Raw genomic sequence first — 25590 nt, 5'->3', positions numbered from 1 at the left:
CTAAATATACAGAACTCCTAGAAGATAAAATAGAAAATCTAATTGACTTTGGTTTTGGTGATGACTTTTCATATAAAGCACCAAAATCATGATCTGTGAAAGAAAACTGAAGTTAGACTTCATTAAAATTAAAATGTCTTCTGCTCTGCAGTGGACACTGTTGAGAGAATGAAGTAAACCAAAAATTGAGAGGAAAATCTTTGGAAGATATATGTCTGATAAAGGAAGGACTGGTATCCAAATATATAAAGAACTCTTAAAACTCCATGGGAAAGCAACTCAATTTTTAAAAAAATATTTATTCATGAGCAACACAGAGAGAGAGGCAGAAACACATGCAGAGGGAGAAGCAGGCTCCCCATGGAGAGCCCAATGCAGGACTCAATCCCAGGACCCCAGGATCATGCCCTGAGCCGAAGGCGGACTCTCAACCACTGAGCAACCCAGGCGTCCCCAACTCAATGTTTTTTTTTTTTAAGATTTTATTTATTCATGAGAGACAGAGAGAGAGAGAGAGGCAGAGACACAGGCAGAGGGAGAAGCAGGCTCCATGCAGGGAGCCCGATGTGGGACTCGATCCAGGGACTCCAGGATCACACCCTGGGCCAAAGGCAGGAGCTAAACCGCTGAGCCACCCAGGGATCCCCTCAATGTTTTTTAATGGACAAAAGAGCTGAACAGGCACATCACCAAAGAAGATATACAAATAATTATATAAAGAGGTATTCAACATTATATATCAAAAAGGAATGGAAAACTAAGACAACAAGAAGATACCACTCACTATACATTGCTAAACATCTGTAGGAATGGTCAAAGTCCAAAACACTGATAACACCAAATGCTATTGAGTATGTGGGGCAATAGGAACTTGTTCATTGTTGGTGGGAATACAAACTAATACAGTGAGTTTGGAAGACCATTTAGCAGTTTTTTTGCTTTTTGTTTTTTGTTTTATTATTATTATTATTTATTTTTTATAAAACCTAAACATGCTCTTAACCATATGGTCCAGGAATCATGTTCCTTGGTATTTACTCAAATGATCTGAAAATTTAACATTCACATGAAAATCTGCACACTAATGTTTATAATAGCTTTATTCATAATTACCAAAACTTGGAAGCAAACAGGATGTCTTTCAGTAATTGAATGGATAAATAGACTGTGGTACATCCAGACAGTGGAATGTTATTCAATGATGAAAGAGTAATGAGCTATGAAGCCACGAAAAGACATGAAGGACACTTAACTGTATATTGCAAAGTGAAAGAAGCCAATCTGAAAAAAAAAACACATAGTGCAGGATTCTAACTATGTGACGTTCTTAGAAAGGCAAAACTATGGAGAAAATAGCATCCGTTGTTTCTGGGGATCAGAAGGTGGAAGGGAAGAATGACTTAGGTAGAGCACAGGGATTCTTAGGACAGTGAAACTATGATACTGTAATGGTGTATACATGTCATTATACATTTGTCAAAACCCATAGAATGTACAACACAAAGTGTAAACCCTACTGTAAATTTGACTATAGACAATCATATCAATATTGGCTCATCAGTTCTGACAAATGCACTATACTAATGCAAGATGTTAATAATGGGGGAAATGGGGTAGAGGGATATCTGGGAACTCTGTACTTTCTGCTCATTTTTCTATAGATCTAAAACTACTCTAAAAAGAAAGAAAACAAAAACAAAAAGAAAACAAAAAAAATAAAAAAATAATAAAAAGAAAGAAAACCTATTATTTTGTACACACACACATGTATTTTTTTAAGATTTTATTTATTCATGAAACACACACAGAGAGAGAGAGAGAGAGAGAGAGACACGGAAAGACACAGGCAGAGGGAGAAGCAGGCTCCATGCAGGGAGCCCGATGCGGGACTTAATCTCGGGATTCCAGGATCACACCCTGGGCTGAAGGCAGGTGCTAAACCGCTGAGCCAACCAGGGATCACATACACACATATTTTTTTAAGTAAACTACAGCCAACATGAGGCTTGAATTCACGACCCCGATCAAGACTTGTGTGTTCTATGGACTGAGCCAGCCTGGTGCCCCAGTCTATTGTTTTAAAAAAATAAAGAGAAGAGAGGCTATTTAAAAAGGTGTGCATGAGGAGAGAGTTGGAGTGATGGAAGTGATGTTTACACATGTGTATATGTTAATCAAAACTTACTTAATCACACTTAAGATCTGTAACATTTAACTGCATGTAAATTTTCTCTCAATAAAAATCAACTGTATATTATTATCTGTGCTTAATTTGGCTGTAGTCAACTAAATATATGATGCAACACTGAAAAACTTAAAGGAAGCAGGACTCAGCTGTAAATAAGTGTTCTTGACCTTGAAGAGATGCTGCGGTGTTCTTGAGCATCATGAATAGGTAGAGAATGGCTCTCTCAAATGTATTTCCTTGCACAGCTAGTCTTTCAGGTTAGCTAATTTGTAGAGGAAAAAATTCTAGCTCCAGGTTTCATTCTTCTGTGGATTTTTTTGCTGCCTCATTATATCTTTTATTTCGGATTTAGTCAGAAGGGAAATGCCACCTCAGGTTTGAGCCCACATATGACAGAAATCTTGGTAGAGAAGCATTCTTGTGAACTTGTTCTTGAAGGTAGTAGAAGTCTGTGTAAGCAGAGAAATTGGGATTCACAGCAGCAGGAGTGGCCATGATCTATTGGTGAATGATAGAGGCAAAGCTGACCTGACTCAGCAGGAGAAGAGTTGTATTCAGGATCCATGAGAAATGAGTACTTACATGTAAGGATGAGAACCTTGTGTTTGGTCCCATAATCTTGGAATAATTGGGAAAAGATACAGTTATCTTTCTCTTTCTTCCATACTCAGGATTTGAGTGATGTGGACTCATATCAGTGGCTGCCATGGTTAATTTTATATTGGCCAGGCTATGGCACCCAGTTGGTCAAACACCATTGTAGAGGTTGTTTGTTCAATGACACTAGTGTTCAAATTAGTAGAATTTTGAGTAAAACAGTTACCCTCTATAATGTTGTGGGCCTTGTCCAATCAGATGAGAGTCTTAAGAGAAAATGGCTGAGATTCCCCAAAGAGGAAGAAATCCTACCTCCAAGCTGCCTTCGCATTAAGACTGCAACATCAGGGCACCTGGGTGGCTCAGTGGAGTGTCTAACTCTTGATTTTGGCTCAGATCATGATCATACAGTTGTGGGATTGAGCACTGCTTGCTGCTTACAGGCGCAGACTTCTCTGCTGTCCCTTACGTGGACCTAGTTTATACAACTGGGCTTCTCCCCTGGTTCCTTATTTGCACTCTAGTAATCTGGTAGTTCTGGAACCATGCCATAAACCAAGACCAATTAAAAAAAATTTTTATAATAGAGAGAGAGAGAGAGAGAGAGAGAGGCAGAGACATAGGCAGAGGGAGAAGCAGGCTCCATGCGCCGGGAGCCCGACGTGGGACTCGATCCCTGGTCTCCAGGATCATGCCCTGGGCCAAAGGCAGGCACCAAACCGCTGCGCCACCCCGGGATCCCAACCAAGACCAATTTGACTGGGCTCTGATCCCATCTAGTTTATGTTGGCTCCTGTGCCCCTGGGTATCTGACACTGCTCACCCTACTGTAAGTCTCGTTCAACCTGGATAAATTTATCTTGAACTTTAATTTTTGGTTCCGCTTGACTGTGTGTGTTAACACCCCTCAGTGACCATCAGTGCCATGTCTTTGATGGATAAGACCTCTTGGGTGGATCCAACTTGAACTGAACCCAAGTTTTTCTTGCTCTAGTGGAACTGACATGCATTTAGGAACCCACTCTCATTCCTGGGTTGGTATATTATGAATCTAGTTCCACTGGCTCTAGTTTATTTCCTGGTTCCTGCTGGTTAGCCTTTGGGGGCCCAACACGCTTCACATTTTGGTCTGTAAGGGTTCTAATAGAGTAGTCTAGTCATACCACATATAATACAGGCAAATAAGAATATCTTAAGTAGGAAAATGACATGATAAAAGTGGTATTTTAGGATAACAATCTCTTAGTATTATACAGGACAGATTGGAAGAAAGGGACTGGCTAGCATGTTAACCTATTTGGAGATGTGATGCTTAAGATCAAGCCTAGAGTAATAGTGAATATAACAAGAAAATCTTAACATTTTATGCCAGTAAAATACATTTGCATAAAGATGTTCACTGCAGAATAATTTATAACAGCAAAAACTTGCAATGACCTAAATATCCAACAGCATAGGAATGATTTAAGTAAATTTTAGTTGTAGCCCACTTCATGAAATGCTGTATAGCCAACTAAATAAACTGTTAAGAAGGCCATTAATCAAAATGGAAAAGTGCCTATGATGTATATTAAGGGGGAAAAAAGCAGGATAGTCAAAATGCACACCGATGCAGCTGCTGTGGGAAACAGTATGGAGGTTCCTCAAAAAATTAAGAATAGAATTACCATATGATCCAGTAATTCCACTACTAGGAGTTTACTCAAAGAATATCAAAACGCCAATTTGAAAAGATATTTGTACCCTGTGTTTATTGCAGCATTATTAACAATAGCCAAATTGCAGAAGCAGCCCAAGTGTCCATTGATAGATGAACAGATAAAGAACATGTGGTGTATATACACAATGGAATATTACTCAGCTCTAAAAAAGAATGAGATCTTGCCATTTGCAACAACATGGATGTATCTAGAGGGCATAATGCTAAGTGAAATAAGCGAGAGACAAATACCATATAATTTCACTCATGTGTGGAATTTAAGAAACAAACCAACAAAAGAGACAAACCAAAAAACAGACTCTTAAATGTAGTAGAACAAACTGATGGTTACCAGAGGGGAGGTGGGTGGGGGCATGAGAGAAATAGGTGAAAGGGATTGAGCATTATCTTAATGAGCATTGAGTAATTGCAGAATTGTTGAATCACTATATTGTATACCTGAAACTAAAAAACACTGTATGTTAATTATACTGTAATTAAAATTTTTAAAGGGTATAAAATATGTACATAATTATTAAAAAGTCAGTAAATATGCATATAAAATATGTATATCAATTCTATGAAATGGTAACGATGGTGGTAGAGCTGGAATTATGTATGCTTTTTCTCTATTTTCCAAATTTCTATAACATGATCATATTAGTTTTAAAGATTCTATAATCCAGATTCCTATTGAGACTAATTCTTTCTCTCATTTAAATGATCATTTTAACAAATTTATTGGTGTTGTCATGTCTTCTATGTCCTGGAATGAGTTTTGAGTGAGTATAAATATAGCTATTTTGAGAAAGTCATCATTTCATTAGCAAAAGCAGATTTGGCCATTGATGAAAAATACAAAGAAGCAACAACAATAGAACCATCTTTTTCCAGGCACTCCAAGGAAGACCTACTTACTGAAAATCTCTGCATTGGATTTATATTGATTTCTAGCATAGCTGGGCTCTGGTGCTCTTCTGCACAACCAGGTGGCCATAATTTATACTCACTTTCTGTTCTCTTTTGGCTGTGATGGGAATTAGTGTTGAAATCAATAAGCCCTAACCATTGTCTCACAGACACGGTGTTCAGCTGTGATTCTTTTGTCCTCCAATACTGTTCCTCATCTCTACTTTGAGGCAGTGCTAACTTATTTGGTAAGATCATAGACTTTGAACTAAGACAAATATGGGCTCATATTCTAGGACTTTTGCTCATAGCTGTATGACTGTGGGCAAGTTACATAATCCTCCCATGTCTTGTTTGCTCTGGGGATGATATTACTTACCTTTGGGGATTGGAGGGTAGTTGAAGTAAGGCAAAGGAAGAACTATTGATAGAGCTGTCATTCAGCTTTACCAAGTTGCTGCTGAGGGAGAAGGGCCCTGGGCCCTCAGTGGACCCTATAACCTCTACTTGCCCGTTAGAGGAGATCAGGGCAGAGCTGTTTGCAAAGACCTTAAGTCATTTGACTCAATGGGCTCTGAAATATCATCTACATTAATGACTCTCCTGGGACATTTGGAAGCTGCCAGAATTTAGGGTCCAGATACTTTTATGCAGCTACAGGATTTATTAAGGACAGTAATTTCCAGAGGAGGTTGGAAAGTTGGCACTCTTTGTATACCTTCATGGTGGCAAAGATGAACAGATAAGTGAGTAGTCCAGAAATAACCTCTGAATTTATATGTAATAGCTCTTTTAACTCCTCCCCCCTGAATGCCCTTTTGTGGTATTTCTTGTTTTACCACCATCTCTTCCTGCTATTATCCTGAGCCTCTGTGAGCCCAGCTCCTGGTCACATCAATGTAGGAGCTCAGGCCACTCAGAAACACCTACAGGACACCCTCTAGCATCACAGGAGACGTTATAATACAAGGCCAGAGTCAGTAAGTACCAAATAGTAAGGGAAATGAGTCAGATGGGAGATGTCCTGGCCATCCTTCTACCACTCTCTTCATCTGTCCTTGTCTGAGAATTTGGGCCTCTTTGTAATGACAAAGTCCGTAACTCTGGTTGCCTCCCATATTCAATTCCTCACTTCGTATGTTTCTACCTTAAATTTTAGCACCTGTTCTCTATTACACACCCCAAAGACTCACTCCAGCAATCTTATATGAGACCTCAAACAAGTGATTGGTGAGGTTGATGTACCCACAACCTCCAAGAATAGTTTTAACTCTGTCCTGATGACAGGGACCGAGACTGAAGGATGCTCAAGGGGTACTCATACACAGCCCAGAGAGCAACTCCATTTCTGTCAAGAATACCCAGATGGGAAGCTCCAGGTCTATCCTGTCTGATGGGAGGGACATCTTGGAAGAGATTAACTTGTCTTTGTATCTTTAAACTGGTCAGCTACCCCTAGCACATGAGTCTGATTCTCAAGGTAAATGAATTTCTGTTCTGATATATTGTGCACAGTTTAGAATGCCAAATATTTATTTCAGGATTACACTCTGCTTCAGGAAGATATTTCTAATGCCTTTGGCTCTTGATCCCTTGCCTCACCTCCTGTTTATGGGCATATACTTGTCCCTCTGATCTCATGCTTGGTGCTGTCCTTTGAGCATGGACTTGTATTTCTCTTTACAATGATTTTCATTTACCCTCAGGACTACCTTTGCTTCTACCTCTTTGAGTCAACAAGTATGCCTGGTTCAGCCTTGCCCTCATAACAGCTGACATTACCTCCTTATGGCAAATATTTTCACCCTAACCCTGTTAATAAGAACTACATATGAGAAACTAACATACCAGTCTACCATCTACGATAAGGACTACATAGCTCTAGAGAAATTTTCACCTCTTTTACCCCACAAAATTCCAGTCTACTACCACCCAGGGGAAAGGTTTATAGAGAGCAGAGTCAGAAACCATTCAAGTATGAACACTTCAAGACTGACAGGGTACAGCAGAAAGAGGTGTGGAGTGCAATTAGGAAGCTGAAAATAATATTCGTCTAACAGTCTTGCTCATGGACTCTGATCTCTGCACTTTGTTACCTGTGTTTCTTCTCTGTTTCTCTCTCTAACCTGTTTCCTCTTGGCTGGATCCATGAACTTGCTGGCTCTTCTTTTTGACTTACCTCTTCCACATAGCATTTTGACAACAGCCCCTATTCTCTGTCCCCTGTCTTGTCCTTGCCTGTTGGGTGTGAAATGACCAGGTCCCCCTCCACCAACTGCTACCCTTTTCCTGTTTTAAGGTCTAGCTCTAATTAACACCTCATCAAAACTGACCAAAGCATGCCACTCCTGAGCACCCCAGCTCCATACCCCTGGCAACAGATACCTTTGAATGGGGCTAATGCCTCCAATGGGGAATTTAGAAAGAAAAGTGGTTACATGATGGGGGAAGGGATTGAGCAAAGAGATAGTAGGAAGTGGGAAAGAGTGAAGCCAGGGAAGAGCCATGGCCGGAGAGGAAGAACTGTAAGGTCATTTAGGTAATATTTGGGAGATAAAACATTTGAAAGAATGAAGACAAATAGTCAATGAAATTCTCTGAGAACAAAATTAAATTATGTGGAGGTGAGAGGTGAACATAAGAAAAGAAAATGGGCATAATCAAGGGGAGATATGTGGTTGGAGTGAGCACTGGGAAGGTGAAATACAGGTTCTAAGGTGTTCCAAGGTGAGATGATAAGAGTGGGCAACTAAAACATTAACCAGAGAATTCCCATGAAAGGGCACTGTCACGGTTCTTGTCCTCAAGAAAGGGATATTCTAAAAATTATTTATTTTTTAGTAATCTGTACACCCAAGGTGGGGCTCAAACTCACAACCCCGAGATCAAAAGTCATATGCTCTTCCAACTGACCAGGCAGGTGCCCCCAAGAGACGGATATTCTAAAAGATGGCTTGAATAAGTACAAAAATAACTATACAACAATGCAGACTATGAACCACACTCAGAAAAGTACAAATAAAGGGGAATGGCATACAGATAAAAGGATGGCATGGTAGTCAGCACCCAGTGCTGTGCCTTGTATGGAGTCTATACTCAACAAAACCATTTCAGGAGAAAAACTGACATTGGAAAGGGTACGTGCATGCTTTTGAAATTGCATAGCTGATGTTTAATTCTCCACTAGTGATTTTTGACAATGGATGCACATAAGGATCCCCTGGGAAACTTTTTGAATGACCAATATTCAGAGTCCACATTCAGAGATTCTGAATGTAGGTCTAGGGCTAGGCATTAGTATTTTTCTAAAGTTCCCAGATGATTCTAAAGGCCAGCCAGGATGAGAAGTGTTGGGTCTTTGTGTATATATTTTTTTCTTTTGAAAGACTAAGGGGCTTAAAATCCAAGGAGAGAAACACAAAGTTGAGAAATAAGAGGTATAGAGTCTAGATTTAACACTAGTGCCCATTAATACATCTTGGATAACTTTTTTTCAGGGCTGCCTTGGTGGCTCAGTCAGTTGAGCATCCACCTCTTGATTTCAGCTCAGGTCATGATCTCAGGATCATGAAATTGAGAAAGCCCAGTAGAGGGTTTGGGCACTGCTCAGCACCAAGTCTGCTTGTCACTCTCCTTCCCCCTTTGTGCCCCTCTTTGGGCTTACTCCTGCACTTTCTCTCTCTGTCTCTCTAAAATAAATAAATAAGTCTTAAAAATTCTTTTCATCAGAACAGTAAAATATGTTACATACACTCAGGATAATATTTCATTTCTGTCCCTTGGCTCTCTCAGGAGTTTGGAGAATTAAACTTGGGGATTTTTTCAGTAGGAAGTTACTATGTAAATACATTTAATTACTATAATCAGTCAAAGGAAAATAATTTTTTAATTTTTAAAAATTGAGGTATAATTGACATACAACATTAGTTTCTGGCATATCATGTTATTTTTGGTAACAAAAATCTATTATGATTAAGAGTCCATCATAATAAATTTATGCATTTTGACATCTATCATCTCATTTGTTTCTGTCAAAATCTTTGCCAGTTAAGTATTATCTTTATTTTGCAAATGCCTGGCCTACAATCACACCTCCTTATGTGACAAAGACACTCTCTACTCTTTATTTTTCTTTCTTCAGTCTTAGTCATCTTTCTAAATCTTTGTTGATAGGGTATATTTTACAAAGAGTCGGTAGTATCGTTTTTAATGTAAAGAATAAAAACTATGGCCCTGTATGTTTAACCAGTTGCCTAAGTAGCAGGATGATGGAACAGAAATAAAATATATTAAGAAGGATTAGTAAATCAGGAGAAATTGGCATTTGCCACTGGCCATTGCTAAGGAGATTAAAAAGACACAAAGAACAGTAACAAACTACAATAAACTATTCAGGTTTTAGCATCATAACTGCTAAGTAAATGTTAAAAGGTTGAATAAATGAATGGATGAATTTTAAAATATTTATGGAAGTGACTATAATGATACATAAATCATTGAATACTTATATATGCCAGACAGTATTTTTAGCCCTTTACATGTATTATCTCTCCCTTTTTAAAAGATTTTAAATAATCTCTATCTCTATGCTCAGTGTGGGGCTCAAACTCATAACCCCAAGATCCAGAGTCACATACTCCATTGACTGAGCCAGCGAGACGCTCCAGTGTTATTTCTTTTTAATCAACATCTAATTCTTTTAGGTTGGTATTATTATTATTCCTCATTTTAGAGATGAAGAAACTGAAGTCCAGAAAGATTAATTATAGTACGGAGGCTCTGTTGTCTAGTCCACTAGTAGCACAGTGGCAAGGTCATTAGTTACCAAATTTCATAATGCAATCAACCGACTGTACTCTTCCTTGAGCAAGCTAGGCCCAAGTGCCTCTATTTATCTTTTCTCTTTGTGGTGCCACCTGCTGGAGATGGGACCTGCTCATTACCACCTTTCCCTACTACTGTCTCTTCTAGCCATTCAGTAGTGACTTCCTGCTCCAAAGTCTATCTGCACCACTTGCCAAGGTACCTCTTCAGCCTTAACTGGGGACAGGAATAGGTGGCAACAGGGCTGATAATTTTATACATAACGTGGAGACTCTGTCCCAGGGCATGGATTCCAGTCCTCTGGACTCTGGAATCATCTCTCATCTTTGATGTCTTACCCTTGTCAGCCACAGCAAAAACCAGTACATCCTCTGTCAGGCTGTTCTGCAGTTTATTGATTCTGTCGAAGTCATCAATTCTAAGGTGCTCCATTAGGAAAAATTTACTACTAAGAAAAATAGACACACCCAATTGTTATTTTTATTTTTATTATTTTAGGGAGGGGGGCAGAGGGAGAGAGAGAATCTTAAGCAGGCTCCATACCCAGGGCAGAGCCGGTTGCAGTGCTCGATCTCACAACACTGAGATCATGACCTAAGCCAAAATCAAGAGTCAGACACTTAACTGACTAAGCCACCCGGGCGCCCCATAAACACATTCAATTATAATGGCATGATGTCACCAATTGAAAGATGCATCCCTGTTTCAAGAAGTTAAAATGTGTTAAAAAAAAAAAAAGCATCTTAAAATTGATGAAATATGGCATATAAATGTGTTTTGATAGATTTTTCTAACACTTACGGGCTGTTCATAGCCAGCTTTTTTCATGACCACTGCTTCTGTCAACTTGCAATGTTTATCCCTCCCTTTGGGTGCTGTGAACTGTAGCAGCTTTTGTCACAAATAGGCCTTCTCAAAAAACTGGTGAAGTGTGTATATTTTGGGGTGTGGTGGTTCATACAGGAGAAGAGAATGATAGAGCATGCTAAGGAATGGATGCCGTCACAGTGTGGAATGTATCAGATGATAGGGAGTTTAGGGAGGTTCTAGAAATGTTTCTTTTACCACTTTATGATATGTAATATTTCCATCCCCCCCAAAAAAAGTTCCTCCTGCCCCTTTATATTCAATTGCCAGCCCGAATCCCAGCTCCTGGTATCACTAATTGCTTTGTATCACTATAGTTTTAACTTTTTAAGGATTCATGTGCGTGGAAGGGCGCCTGGGTGGCTCAGTTGGTTAAGCATCTGACTCTTGATCTCAGCTTGGGTCTTGATCTCAGGGTGATGAGTTCAAGCCCCACATAGGTGTCCATGCTGGGTGTGGGGCCTCTTAAAAAAAAAAAAAGAATTGGGCGGGGGGTGGGGGTGAATGGGTGATGGGCACTGAGGGGGGCACTTGACGGGATGAGCACTGGGTGTTATTCTGTATGTTGGCAAATTGAACACCAATAAAAAATAAATTTATTATTAAAAAAAGAATTTATTATTAAAAAAAGAATTTATTATAAAAAAAAGAATTACATGGAATCATGCAATACATGGTATTTTATGTCTGAGATATTTCCCTTAGCATCATGTTTTGAAACCTTTTCATGTTGCTGCCTGTCTTAGCTGTTAATTCCCTTTTATTGTAGGGTAGAACTCCTCTGGATGGATTGTACAACAATTTATTTATCCATTTATCAGTTGGCATACATTCAGGTTGTACCTCAACCCAACGGTGACACAATTTAGTCCTTCACCATCTAATATGGTATTAGCTGTGGGGTTTTTGTAAATGCCCTTTTTCCAAGTTTGCTTTCTTTTGCTGTGGGTGTTGGATTTTGTAAAATGCTTTTTTTCTTTGTCAATTAATATAGTCACATGCTTTTTCTTCTTTAGCCTCTTGATACAGTGGATGACATTGGTTTCTGGATGTTGAACCACACCCTTGCCTAGCACTTCGTTAAAGGATATAATTCTTTTCATACATGGCTGGATTCAACTTGCTAATGTTTTGGTAAGGAATTTTGTGTCTAAAGTTTTTGAAAGATGTGGGTTTGTTGTTCTGTACTATCTTTGTCTGGTTTTGGTATCAGGGTAAGGCTGGCCTTGCAAAATGAGTTGAGAGGCATCCCCTGCTTTTCCATTCTCTGAAAGAAACTGCCTAAAATTTGTATTAATTCTCTTTTATATATTTGGTAACTTCTCCAGTGAATCTATTAGGGCCTGCAGATTTCTGTTAATATCCCACAGATTTTGATACCCTGTGCTCTAATTTTCATTCAGTTCAAAATACTTTCTAATTTCCCTTGTGATGTCTTCTTTGATTCTAGGGGTTATTTATAAGGGTGTTTATTTTGTAGGATTTGGGGATTTTTCTAGATATCTTTCTGTTATGGATTACTAATTTAGTATGTTATCAGAAAACATACTGTGTATGGTTTTAATAACTTTAAATTTTAAAAATTTAAATTTATTGAGTCTTGTTTAATGTCCCAGAATATGGGACATATGTCTGTCTTACTGCATATTCCAATGAACTTTAAAAGAGCATGTGTAGGGGATTCCTGGGTGGCTCAGTAGTTTAGTGCCTGCCTTTGGCCGGGGGCATGATCCTGGGGTCCTGGGATTGAGTCCCGCATCAGGCTTCCTGCATGGAGCCTGCTTCTCCCTCTGCCTGTGTCTCTGCCTCTTTCTCTCTCTCTCTCTCCCTCTCTCTCTCTGTGTCTCTTATGAATAGATAAATAAAATATTTAAAATAAAATAAAATAAAATAGCGTGAGTATAGTGGCACCTGGCTGTTTCACTAGAGCATGTGACTCTAGATCTTGGGGTTATGCGTTCAAGCCTCATGTTGGGTGTAGAGCTCACTCATTTTTTATTTAAAAAAATAAAAGAGCGTGTATGCATTCTGAAATTCAGGGTAGAATGTTCTGTAAATTGTAATTAGCTCATGTGAGATGGATGGTGTTCAAGACTACTGTATTCTTACTGGTTTTCTGTACACTTATTCTATCGATTACCGATAGTACTGTATCGAAATCTCTACCTTTAATTGTGGACTTGTTTACTTCTCCTTTCAATTCTAACAATTTTTTCTTCATGTATTTTGATACTATGTTATTAAGTACCTACACATTTAGGATTGCATGTCCTCTTGTTACTTCAACACCTCAACACCTTAATACTCCTCTTTCTCCTTAATATTACTTATTCTAAAGTTTACTTTGTCTGATATTAATATAGCCACTCTCAATTTCTTTTTACTTATGGTGGCATGCATATCTTCTTTCCCATCCTTTTACCTTTAACTTATTTGTGCTTTTTTTAAATTTAAATTAGGATTCTTGTGGGCATCATATTGTTAGGTATTATTTGTGTTTTTTTTTTCCTTAAGTCCACCTGATAATCTCTGTTTTTCAATTATACTGTTTAGGCAATTTATATTTAATGAAATTATTGATTTAAAGAGTTTGTTACCTTTCTTTGGAAGAGATTAAACAATTAGGAAAATTCTTTTATACTTTATCCACATGTGTAGCATTTCTGTACTATTCTTAGTCCTTTTGCATAACTTTTCTTCCATATGAAAAACTTCAACATTTCCTTCTTTTTTAAAGATTTATTTATTTATTGTAGAGAGGGGAGGAGTAGAGGGGGAGGGAGAGGGGCAAACAGAGTTGGCACTGAGCACAGAACCTCATGAGGGGCTTGATCTCAGGACCCTGAGATTGTGACCTGAGCTGAAACCAAGAGCCAGATAGCTAACTGACTGTGCCACCCAGGAGCCCCAAGAACTACATTTCTTGTAGCACAGGCTTGTTGATGAATTCTCTCAACATTTTTTGTCTGAAAAAAAAAATCTTTAGTTTATTTCCATTTTTAATAGATATTTTTGCTGAGTGTAGAATTCTAGATTGATAGTTTTTTCCTGTGACATTAAAAATATCAGTCCTATGTCTTCTAGCTTGTGTCATTTCTAATAGGAACTTTATAGTCATTCCTTCCTTTGCTCCCCTTTACATAATGACTTTTGGGGGGCAGCTTTAAACATATTCCTTTATCATCGTGATATTCTTAGTCCTTTTGACTATGGACTCACAAATATGGTTATGATGTGTTTTGGTGTAGTTTTCTGCTGGGTTCATAAGCTTTTTGGATCTGTGTGTTTTCTAGTTTAATCAAATTTGGAAAAAAATTGGCCATTGTTTCTTGAAATATCTTTCTCCTACCCTTCCTCTGACTTCCTGGGGCTCCAAATACAGGGACCTTAGACTGCTTGGTATTGTTTCACTGGTCACTCATGCTATATTATTATTATTTCATTTCGTTTCAAATACTATGTTTTTCATCTCTAAAAGTTTCTTTTTTTTTCCATCTCTAGAAGTTTTTTTTTTTAAAGATTGTATTTATTTATTCATAGAGACAGAGAGATAGAGAGGCGCAGAGATACAGGCAGAGGCAGAAGCAGGCTCCATGCAGGGAGCCCGATGTGGGACTCGATCCAAGGTCGCCAGGATCACGCCCTGGGCTGCAGGCGGTGCTAAACCGCTGCGCCACCGGGGCTGCCCCATCTCTAGAAGTTTCATTTGGGTCTTGTTTTCTTCTCGTTCTCTCTTCATTATATTTGTGTTTTCCTCTGCATTCCTGAGTAACTGGAGCATATTTATAATAGCTGGTATAGAAGCTTTCCTATTTCATCTCTGTTGTTTCTAGGCTTATTTATATCGATTGACTTTTCTCCTGGTTATGGGTTATATTTTCTGCATGTCTGATAATTTTGTTTGGATTTCAGGACACTGAATTTTTATGTTTTTTGGTGCTGGATCTTGTTATATTCCTTCAAAAAAATATTGGCCTTTTATCCAACAGGAAGTTAAGTTAGTTGGAATCATTTGATCCTTTTGAGGCTTGCTTTTCTGCTTTGTTAGGGTGAATCAAAGCAGTCTTCAGTAGCCCCACTCCTTGGGCGATTCCTTTCTGAAGAGTTTATCCTATGTTGGGAAAATGCCCATCTCTGTGTGAGCTCTGGGCTTTGCACATCCCACTGCTTATGGTGGTTCTTTACTCAGTCTGGGGAATTTCATCCAAATATATGCAGATTAAGATTTGACCAGTGATTTGAAAGGTCTCCTCTGTAGGTCTCTTGAGCTCTCCCCTGAACACCTTTTTTCTTTCTAGTATCCTGCCCCTATAAATGTAGCTTCCTCAATCTGCCAACACTTTTCTCTCAACTCAGTGAGACATTGGGTGCTGTTTAGATTTTCTATACTGAAGCTGTCTCCTGGAAGCTGCCTCTGGGAGTAATCCTGGGCTAGGACTCACCTCATTGGTTTTCCTTCTCTTAGGAATCATAACCCTGTGTGGCATGTTGTCCAATGTCTGAAAAATAGTTGTTTCATATATCTTGCCTGTTTTTCTAGTTGTTTATGGTGGGACAGCAGTTCTTGGCAGTTAGACCTTCAGGCCAAAAGCAACAATCCTCTATATTTTTTCACTATTTTCATGACTATTTTTGGAAATGTATGCTTCCATATGATCTTCAAGATAATTACCTCCTATTACAAAACCCTGTGCCATAAAAATTACAAGTGAAACATGAAATTTATATATTACCTTTTGAAAGTTGACATTTGTGCTGAATGTACCAAAGCAATAGCAAGTTTGCTGATGTGTTGTCAGGAATCAAAGCAGTGTCACTGAATTGCACAAGGAGTCATATTCTTCACCCCCTTGCAGTCACAAACACAAAAGCCAGTTTCATTTTAAAAATGTTCTTAATAAAAAAGTAAAAATTAACTTTACCAAATCTTGACACGAGTAGACACCTTTTTAATAATCTGCGTGATAAAATGGGAAGTACACATAAGCACTTCTGCTGTGTACTGAAGTATGATGGTTGGCTTCAGGAAAAGCACTGTAATTGTAATTGTTTGAATTGGAAGCTGAACTAGCTCTTTTTTCATGAGGCACTACTTTTATTTAAAATAATAACCAGCGGACAAATATGATTATTCAGATTTGGGTATTTGGCAGATGTTTTCTTGCAAATAAACAAAATAAGCCTGTCTCTTAGAGAAAACAACTGACAATATTTGTTGCTAGTGATAAAATATGCGCTTTCAGTGACAATTAGCATTTTACAATTAGTAAATTGTGTTTGCCACTATGAGCTTAATAGCTTCCCAATAATTAAAAGGCTTTTCTGATGAGATTCAGGGGGTGATACTAATGGAAGTGATTTTTAAAATATTGTGTAATAAAGTGTGTCAACATTTGGAAGATTCACATGGATCAGTGAACTAATATTTTCCAAATGATCAATGCATGATGTTACAACATGATGCACAAGTAAAAGATCCATTCAAAGTTCAAGATAGGCCAATGGATTTTAATGTAATGGAGTATGAAAAGTTTATCAATATGTTGGACACTTGGGTGGCTCAGTCAGTTAAGTGTGTGACCCTTGATTTCAGCTCAGGTCATGATCTCAGGGTCATGAGACTGAGCCCCAGGTCCAGCTCCACATTGAGTATGGAGCCTGCTTAAGATTCTCTCTTTCCCTCTGCCTCTGCCTCTGCCCCACACTAATGTGCTCCCACTCTCACATTCTCATTCTCTATCTTTAAAAAAATAATTAATTAATTAAAAATTTATCAATGTAGTTTCAGATTGCAGCTTTTAGGAAACGACCACTTGTCATGTTTGGGTAGAGTATCAAAGAAGAATGTCCACAGTTATCTGATAAAGATATTCTTCTCGGGAGGCCTGACTGGCTGCAACTCTTAAACTGGGGTGTTGTGAGTTCAAGCTCCATGTTGGGTGTAGAGTCTACTTAAAAATATTCTCTTCTCTTTTCTAACTGCATATCTGTATGAGGCTAGACTTTCTTCATGTAGTTCAGACAAAATAACATATTACAACAGATTGAATGCAGAAGCAGATATGAGAATCTGTATTTTTTTTCTTTTCTTCTTTTTTTTTACTTAGGCCTGACATTAAAGAGGTTTACAATAATGTAAAGAATGCCACTCTTCTTCCTAACTTCTTTGAAAATATTTTTTGCCAAATATATTATTTATATGGATATATAATATATTGTTATTTTTAAATATATTTTTAAAGATTTTATTTATTTATTCATGAGAGACAGAGAGAGAGAGAGAGAGAGAGAAAGAGAGAGAGAGGCAGATACAGGCAGAGGGAGAAGCAGGCTCCATGCAGGGAGCCTGATGTGGGACTCCGTCCTGGGACTCCAGGATCACTCCCTGGGCCGAAAGCAGGCACTAAACCGATGAGCCACCCAGGGATCCCTAATTTATTGTTATTTTAAAATGAATTAATAATTTGACATTTTTTCCCGTTTTAACTTCTAGGATGGTAAGTATTGATAGTTCTAACCCATATAAACAAAGCCTTTATGAAAAATGTTAAGAATTTTTAATAATGGAAAGGGTCTCTGAACCAGAAAGTTTGAATTATCTGTTCTTATCAAAACATTGGGACCTGGTGCTTTTTAATCACCTTTTCTTTCTCTCTGCTGTAATTGCTTATTTCAGTTTTAAACTTTTAGTTGAACAAACTTTGATAAGTTTTTGTTAGGAAATCATATCTTTTGGATCTAAATTTTAATTTATTGCCATTGCGTTGCAGGTAGTATCTTTCACATTTCCTTTAATACTTTTTGTACCCAAGATTATCTCTCCTTTCTTATTCCTAATCTTAGATTTTTTTTCTCCCACTCTTTATTTCATTCAGTGCCCACAACACACTAATAAAACAGTACAAAAGCTTTGGGATGAAGGGAATACAAGGGAAGACGACAGCAGGCAAAAACTGTCCAGGAAGAAGGAAAGGGACTGATAGAGTGTGTGGGCTGTCCCTCCCTCTAGTTTGATCACTGCAAAAGTTCAAGACAAAGAGTGAGGATTGCTAGCCAATCTCTCTGCCTGGTCATCACAGGGCTCTTGACATTTGTAGATCCGCTAGGATGCAAGCCCTTCTCAAATTTTAGTGTCCTTAAATTCGATTTTGCTTGTGTTACCAGATTTGTTTTTTATATAATTTTATTTTATTATTTTTTTAAGATTTCATTTATTTATTCATGAGAGGCCCAGAGAGAGAGAGAGAGAGGCAGAGACACAGGCAGAGGGAGAAGCAGGCTCCACGCAGGAAGCCCAATGTGGGACTTGATCCTGGGTCCCCAGGATCACACCTCAGGCTGCAGGTGGCACTAAACCACTGCGCCACCAGGGCTGCCCTGTTACCAGATTTGGATCAGGCTCTGGAGTAGCTGGCTAACTCTATTCAAAGAAAGGACTGATGCAAAAGCTAGAATGCCAATTTAATAGTTTCCTAACAAATGAACCAGATTACCTATATCTACTGATCAATGCATTGCTTTTTTTTGCATGCAAATGTTTATGGTTTCCTAGAGACTGCTTTTGGAGATGCATCTGTGAGGGAATGAGGAAGACAGAGTTTGGCAGAGGGAGTTGCAACTGAGATCTCCTGTGACCCTATGGAGAGCTCTGTGGTGAGAATGACCCTTTGAGATGCTCTAAGTTGAAGCAATGAGCTGGGCCTCGGAATCTCCACATCAGTCGATCATTGGTTATGGACATCCTCTGAGAGGGCCTGTAACTGTGGCTGAGGCAGGTCCCTGCAGCCTGAGGCTTTGCCTACTGAGGGATGTGGTTGTGCACCCCCTATTCCCAGAAGATGGGGGATGGGTCTTTTGGCTCTAAAGAGAGGTTCTGGGCAGAACCCCACAGCATTCACTACAAACACATTTGTTGTAAGATACATCCTGAACTTAGAAACATTAGAAGTGAAGAAAGTGTACCTTAAGATAAGAGTAGAATAAAAAAAAAGATAAGAGTAGAAATATGGTCTAAGGATTCAGTAGTGTTTTTTGGTATAGAGATGCAAGCTGAACTCCAAGGATGAATCCAAATAGAGAATTAAAAATCCAAAGGGTCTCAGGAATTTTCTCCATTGTCTATAATTTTTGACTCTTTTTTGCAAATCTGCTTTACTCTTCCTTCTTGATATTCCAGCTCTCTTTGCTGAAGAGTTTAGCAAAGCCCGCATGGGTAGTGGATGATTACCAGTACTGTGCTGGTGAATATGTAAAATTGGCTCTCTGACAGAAAAGAGGTATGTACCTATATTCATGTAATTTTTACTGATATAAAGGATATGGAGGACACAATTGTAGGTAATAATGGACTATACAATACTCTTTATTGTAATTCCATATAGCTAGTTGATTCTCACAGGATTCTTTAATTGATTTTTGCAGAACTCTTATGTCCTCAGCCAACTTGTAGTTATAAAGGATGAATGAGCCCCGCTCTGACATGAATGCTGGTTGATATTTCTGCTTAAATTAATGAATAAGACAAAAGTGAAATAACAAAGGTGCATGTTAGAACTTAATTTGTTTGCCATGTAGATGACTTCTTTATTCAATCAGATAATAGTTTCTCAAATCCTGGAAGAATATCTCCTCAAGTCTTTTTATTCTTTACTTACTGTGCAACAGTTGTTTTTGATAGGAGAGAGATTTTGCTCCTCAGGGGACCTTTGGCAATGTCCAGAGACATTTTTGGTTGTCACAATTATAGAAGGGGAGGGTGTTACTGGCATCTAACAGGTAAATAGATGCCAAACATCCCTCTCCCTAAAACAAATTATCTGGTCCAAGGTTGAGAAACTCTGATCTGTATTATTAACATTGTCTCCATAACACTTTAAAGTTTAGAAAATCAACAAGATAATAAATCAAGTCCAGATTTGTAGCATTTGCCAATTTCAGTGGTGTGAACATTCCCACTGTGGCTGATCTAAGGTACCAATATCACATCTTTAAGTGTGGAGTCATTGAAAAATATGTAGTAGCACATGTTATATGGAATTTCCACCACAAAGATACTAAATCCAAGAGCATAAATTATAGTAAAATATAGTAATATAATTAGTAATACATAATAGGTTCTGTGTATTTATTACCTGTATTTATAATGTACTTATGTAAATAAACATTTAATTTTTAACAATGGCTATGCTTAACAGCTGACTCATAAAATTCTTAAAAGATTTAGCAGTTTGCTCTTGCAGGTCAGTATAGACTGGTCTGGCTCCAGCTTGGCACCAAAATGGCTACCCACCACTCTTGAATTCACATTTTATATTACCTGCATCTTAGAAAGATTGACCCAGTTCCAATGCCAGTTTTCTAAGGAATGGACTCTGGTTGGCCCAGATTGGGTCAGGTACCTGCAGGTTTGTGAATGTAGCTGGATCCAAAGGAAGCCTATTCCCATCCATTAGGAAACTTCTGGAAGCATCTCTGTGAGTGGGAGTGCACCCTCAGAGGAGTCTGTAACAGCACTACAGACACTGGCACATGTTTCCTCCTCCATTCCTGTTTATCAAGACTCCATGCAGACCAAGTTTCTGACTCATCCACTGTTTCCTTCCCACAGAGATTTCAAAATAATGTATTAGATCAGTGGTTCTCAAAGTGTGGTCCTTGGATCAAAAGCAGCTGCTTCACTTGGGGTCTTGTTCAAAAGCAAATTATTTGGCATGATTCCAAGCCTCCTCACTGAGATATTCTGGGGATGGAGGCCAGAAGTCAGGTTTCAAAAGGTCTTCCAGGTTATTCTGAGGCAAACTGAAGATTGAGGCCACTGTACTAGATTATCTAATTTAAACAAAGTTACATTCTGTTCTTTAGGACAGCAACAAAACAAACCCAGATCATCCTGATTAAATTAGGTATTTCTTCTAGTCTTCAGAAATGACAAATAATCTCCCTTTGGATGAGTTACTCTGGCGAGCAATAATCTCATCAATCTTATATTGATTTTTACTATTTCTTCTCTAGAAAACGACTGGTCTTTTATTTCTGTGAATACTTTATTGTAACCCCATATACACTATTAAGTCATATTTATCCGACATAATTTAACTTTTCAGGATCTGTTTCTTGATTCTCAAGAGTAGGGACTTCATTTTGTATTTGGTTTAGGTCACAGAACCTAATGTAGGACAGAGCTCACAGAAGATACTTAAATGTTGGATGAATAATCATGAAGATTTACACAAATATTTTATGTCCAATCTTTGCTTTCTTTTATTGTAATTATTTAAGTGTTATCATACATAATTTCTAAAGTAGTTACTCTGGGAAAATGTATAAGGAATTGCAGTAATTAAAACAGAAAATGACAGCTTTCTGGATATTTTCTCCAAATTATAGAATTTGTATCAAGTTATGGTGTGAAGAAGAAAAGAAGAATCGCCAGCAGTTACTCTTGAAAAGCCAATATTTTGATATGTTTCCTTCCATTTTTTCTAAGTTTATATGCTTTTCTAACCAAAAAGAGACCATATGCTGTTGTGCCCAAGATTGCGAATCCGAGAAACCACCAAGGAGCCTACACTGATGCAAGCGCACGAAGGTTTATTAGCAAGCTCGAGCTTGGGTCCAAGTATACCCAACACAGCGGGGCAGGGACTTGGACCCCGAAGTGGGTTACAGCTGGGTTTTTTATAGGCTGGTCTAGGGGATTTTCAGAAGGGGTGGAGGAATTTCTCAAGTTCTGTTTATACTCTGATATAGGGCTTTCAGAGCATTGAGCTCTGTTCTGATTCTAATATGGGACTTTCTACCATGGGCGTGGGCTCTGTTGTCTTTCTGATATGAGATTCCCTGCCGAGGACATTCTGCAGTTTTTCCTGTGAAGTTCAGCTCTTATTCACAGGGGCCTAAGATGGCTGTACTTGTGCTAATGCTAAACTTGAGGTGGAATGGCCTTGATTTTTCTCGGCCTCCCCAATGCTATATTTCTAGTTTCATTAGTTTGATTTTTTACTAAGCACTATATCATGAGCATTCTCATATAATTGAATGTTTTCTGAAACATGGTTTTTAATGTTCCAGATTATTCTATCATATGTATGAACTATAAGTTGTTTAACCATACCCCTATTTAAGATATTTGGGTCGGGGGATCCCTGGGTGGCGCAGCGGTTTGGCGCCTGCCTTTGGCCCAGGGCGCGATCCTGGAGACCCGGGATCGAATCCCACATCGGGCTCCCGGTGCATGGAGCCTGCTTCTCCCTCTGCCTGTGTCTCTGCCTCTCTCTCTCTCTCTCTGTGACTATCATAAAAAAAAAAAAAAAAGATATTTGGGTCGGTAACAATATTTCACTTTTTAAATAACTACTGTGATGGAATGGCATGCATTTAAAAAAAACCACTTTATTTATTTATTTATTTATTTATTTATTTATTTATTTATTTAGAATGCATGAGCCGGGGGAGGGGTGGAGGGAGAAGTAGAGAGAGAATCTGAAGCAGACTCTCCTTTGAGTCTGGGATGGGGTGGATGGTGGCGCTTGATCTCATGCTCTGAGATCATGACCTGAGCTGAAATCAAGAGCAAGATGCTCAGATGACTGAGCCATCCAGGCGCTCCAGGTTACATATTTTGAAAATGAACACATTGTCTCTTAGAGTTAGGATGAGTTGGTTCTCCCCTCGTCTTTTTTCCCTTCTGTATTGAAAAACTTGCTCATCAGTTTGCTTGTTCAAGTACACATCTCTCACTGTTCCATCTCAAGCCTTTATCAGGATTTAAAGCACATGTTTACATAAACATCAAAATCACTGAGAATCTGAAATTTAAAAGGAGCCTGTTTAAGGTAGCTAGTTTTTTTGTCTGGTTTACACTTACTGTAATCTCCCATTGGCCAGCTGTTGTTTGCTGTAAACTTCCATCATCCCTTGTCAGTCCTTCATTGAGGTTTGTATGTAATAATCTCTTATCTCTAAAACAGGAAGATCCTGGGGCACCTGGTGGCTCAGTGGGTTAAGGGCCCACCTTCGGCTCAGGTCATGATCTCAGGGTCCTGGGATCGAGCCCTATGTTGGGCTTCCTGCTCATTGGGGAGTCTTCCCTTCCCTCTGTCTGTGCTCTCTTTCTCTCAATTAAAATAAATTAAATCTTGGGACTCTTGGGTGGCTCAGCGGTTGAGCACCTGCGTTCGGCCCAGCGTGTGATCCTGGAGTCCCAGGAGCGAGTCCCACATTGGGCTCCCTGCATGGAACCTGCTTCCCTCTCTGCCTGTCTCTGCCTCTCTCTCTATGGCTCTCATGAATAAATAAATAAAATCTTAAAAAAAAAATCTTAAAAAAACCTAGGAAGATGCTAATTAATTATTTGCTTAGTGAATAATAAGTGACTCAGGAGACGGATAGCCATATAAGAGTGTTGCCATGTTTATTATTAGTTCAAGGACCTTTTCTTCATAAAATATTTTAAGCTTTCAAAAGCCCTAAAAATTAGCACAGCATTTTAGGTTAGAGGGCGAGTTAACTTCCTATGTTGACTTATTTTTGGTAAAAGTTAGATATCTTTTAGATGAAATGTAACCAACACACAAGCACACAGGTGTGTACAAAACTTTGTAAATTGATCAAACAGTTCTCTGCCATCTTTTATTTTGATAAATCATCTTACCCAGTATCAATCGACTGAACTAAATGATATTTCTTCCCTTTTTGAGGGGGGGGGAAACTAACATGTCAAATATTGTTCAGTTATGACTTATCTGGGGTTCCAAAACCAGCTTCAATGGCATAGAACCCAAGATAAATGCTTTGTAAACAGTTCTCAGAGTCTTCTTAAAATCTTAGATCTAATTTTTCTCCACAATTTAATTTTTTTCCATGTGCCGGACTTACACACAGACACACACACACAATTTTTGATTACATCTCCAATCATGTCACTAGAAATCTTGATTGCTGAACGTATGACCATAAAAATTATCTCAATTAGTGTGGGATAAGTGTTCATTTATCACCAAGACCTGTTAGCAGCAGTTTAGAACTGAGGAAGAGAGACATTTACTTCTGAAACGAATTAAGTGGATGTGGTTGCTTAGCTTTACAGGAAATTTAACGGGCTGGCAGTGAACACTGCCCCTTTGTTCTGTACTTGGGAGCTAATAGTACCGTTCAGGGTTTTCCCACTTTAGTGACCTAATTTTGGCAAGCAGGTAAACTTCGGGAACTCTGATGTGAAACGGTTTAATGAGAGAGGATCTGGCCCTAATTAACATAATTGAAGTGTTCTTATGCGGAGGCTTCTGCTCCTGAACTAGCAGGTACAAGCAGGTGTAATCACTTCTCATGAAAAAACACAGCACGTCGACCTGCAGGGGCTTCAAGAGGCGCTCCTGTTCCAGCCTCCTGTGCAGGGCAGCTCTGCTAGCGTGAAGCAGGCGCGCTGCCGGAGGATGCCGCCAGGGGGCGCGCGTCCACAGCCGCTTCGCCAGCCGCAGGGGCTCCGGGGCGCTCCCTCCGCTCCTCTCGCTCACGTCGGCTTCCGCCGGAAGCGGCTTCCGTCAGGCGTCGTCGGGGGTTCGAGCTTGGCGGGGGTGGGTCGGCTGCTCCGGGGGCCCGAGGGCGAAGCTCGGGCGTAAGCCGGGCCAGCGACATGGACGTTCTGAAGTCGGAGATCCTCCGGAAGCGGCAGCTGGTGGAGGACAGGAACCTGTTGGTGGTGAGGATCCTTGGGGGTCGTGAGGCCGTGGGGGCCGACCTGTGTGTGTAGGGGCGGGGAGGGGGGTGAAGGGCTCCGCGCGGGGATGGGGCTTGGTGGGAGCGGCCCCCGGACCCGCCTTGGACGCCTCCCTTGGGAGTCTCAGGGAGGCGCGGGATTGCAGCGAGCCCCGGGATTCTGGCAGATGCCCCCCCCCCCCCCCCCAGCTGCCCCTTGCACCCGCTCCCTCTGTCCGTATTCCGCGGACGGGCCCCGGTTCTGGTGGCTCACGTCTGTCGTTTTACTGAGGGCTTGTGCCCGGCTGGGAAAAAAAAAAAAATATCTGTGAAAACTGGGACTGCGTCCTGCTCTCGAAACCTGAGCCCTTATTATGTCGTCGTCTTTGCCCCCCTCCCCCTCCGCCCCATCCCGCCCCCGCCCCTTCGCTGATGGGACGGCCGGCACCGTTCTGGACAAACAGCGGAGTGAGAGGAGAACGAGGAGAATTGCGTGACACAGGAACTTCCGTAAACTGGATATTCAGGACTGCGTTGCGTGACAGTCCCTTAGACCAGCGGTTCTCAAGGCCTTGGGCCCCTGCAGCCCTGGACACTTGTCCCGATTATTGGGGATCACAGAGAGCTCTTCTCGATGTGTTTGCGGATACTTGCCACGGTAGAAGTCAAAGCTGGGAAGTCTGTCTTAGGAAGCTCAGCCGACGTTCAGGGTTGTGTTAGTTGCGGGGGTGTCGCGGAGGGATCCGACGATTACGGACGTCAGGGAATGCTGACCACCGTGTAGGTTAACATGTGTCGCCAACAAAGGTAT

The 25590-nt window shown here is 39.8% G+C and overlaps 1 protein-coding gene across 4 annotated transcripts in view; it reads left to right on the top strand.

The window, feature by feature from the left end:
* Positions 1 to 25590, top strand: part of PRPF18 (pre-mRNA processing factor 18) — an 83367-nt gene that overhangs the window by 6386 nt on the left and 51391 nt on the right. Inside the window, exons 1-2 of one of the 4 annotated variants that reach the window (XM_072749500.1) lie at positions 24632 to 24783; positions 25244 to 25586. Coding sequence is in view for 2 of the 4 variants with exons in the window: in XM_026016333.2 (XP_025872118.1) it covers positions 24718 to 24783 (66 nt within the window). In the remaining 2 variants the exon portion in view is untranslated. Of the gene's footprint in view, positions 1 to 12100; positions 12219 to 24596; positions 24784 to 25243; positions 25587 to 25590 lie in introns of those variants that run through there. The other 3 variants (XM_072749496.1, XM_026016333.2, XM_026016324.2) reach the window with 3 other exon arrangements.

The sequence above is a fragment of the Vulpes vulpes genome, chromosome 2, assembly GCF_048418805.1.
Source record: "Vulpes vulpes isolate BD-2025 chromosome 2, VulVul3, whole genome shotgun sequence".
NCBI classification, from domain to species: Eukaryota; Metazoa; Chordata; class Mammalia; order Carnivora; family Canidae; genus Vulpes; species Vulpes vulpes.
Note: the sequence above shows the minus strand (reverse complement) of the source record. Positions and strands in the feature narration are given on the sequence as shown.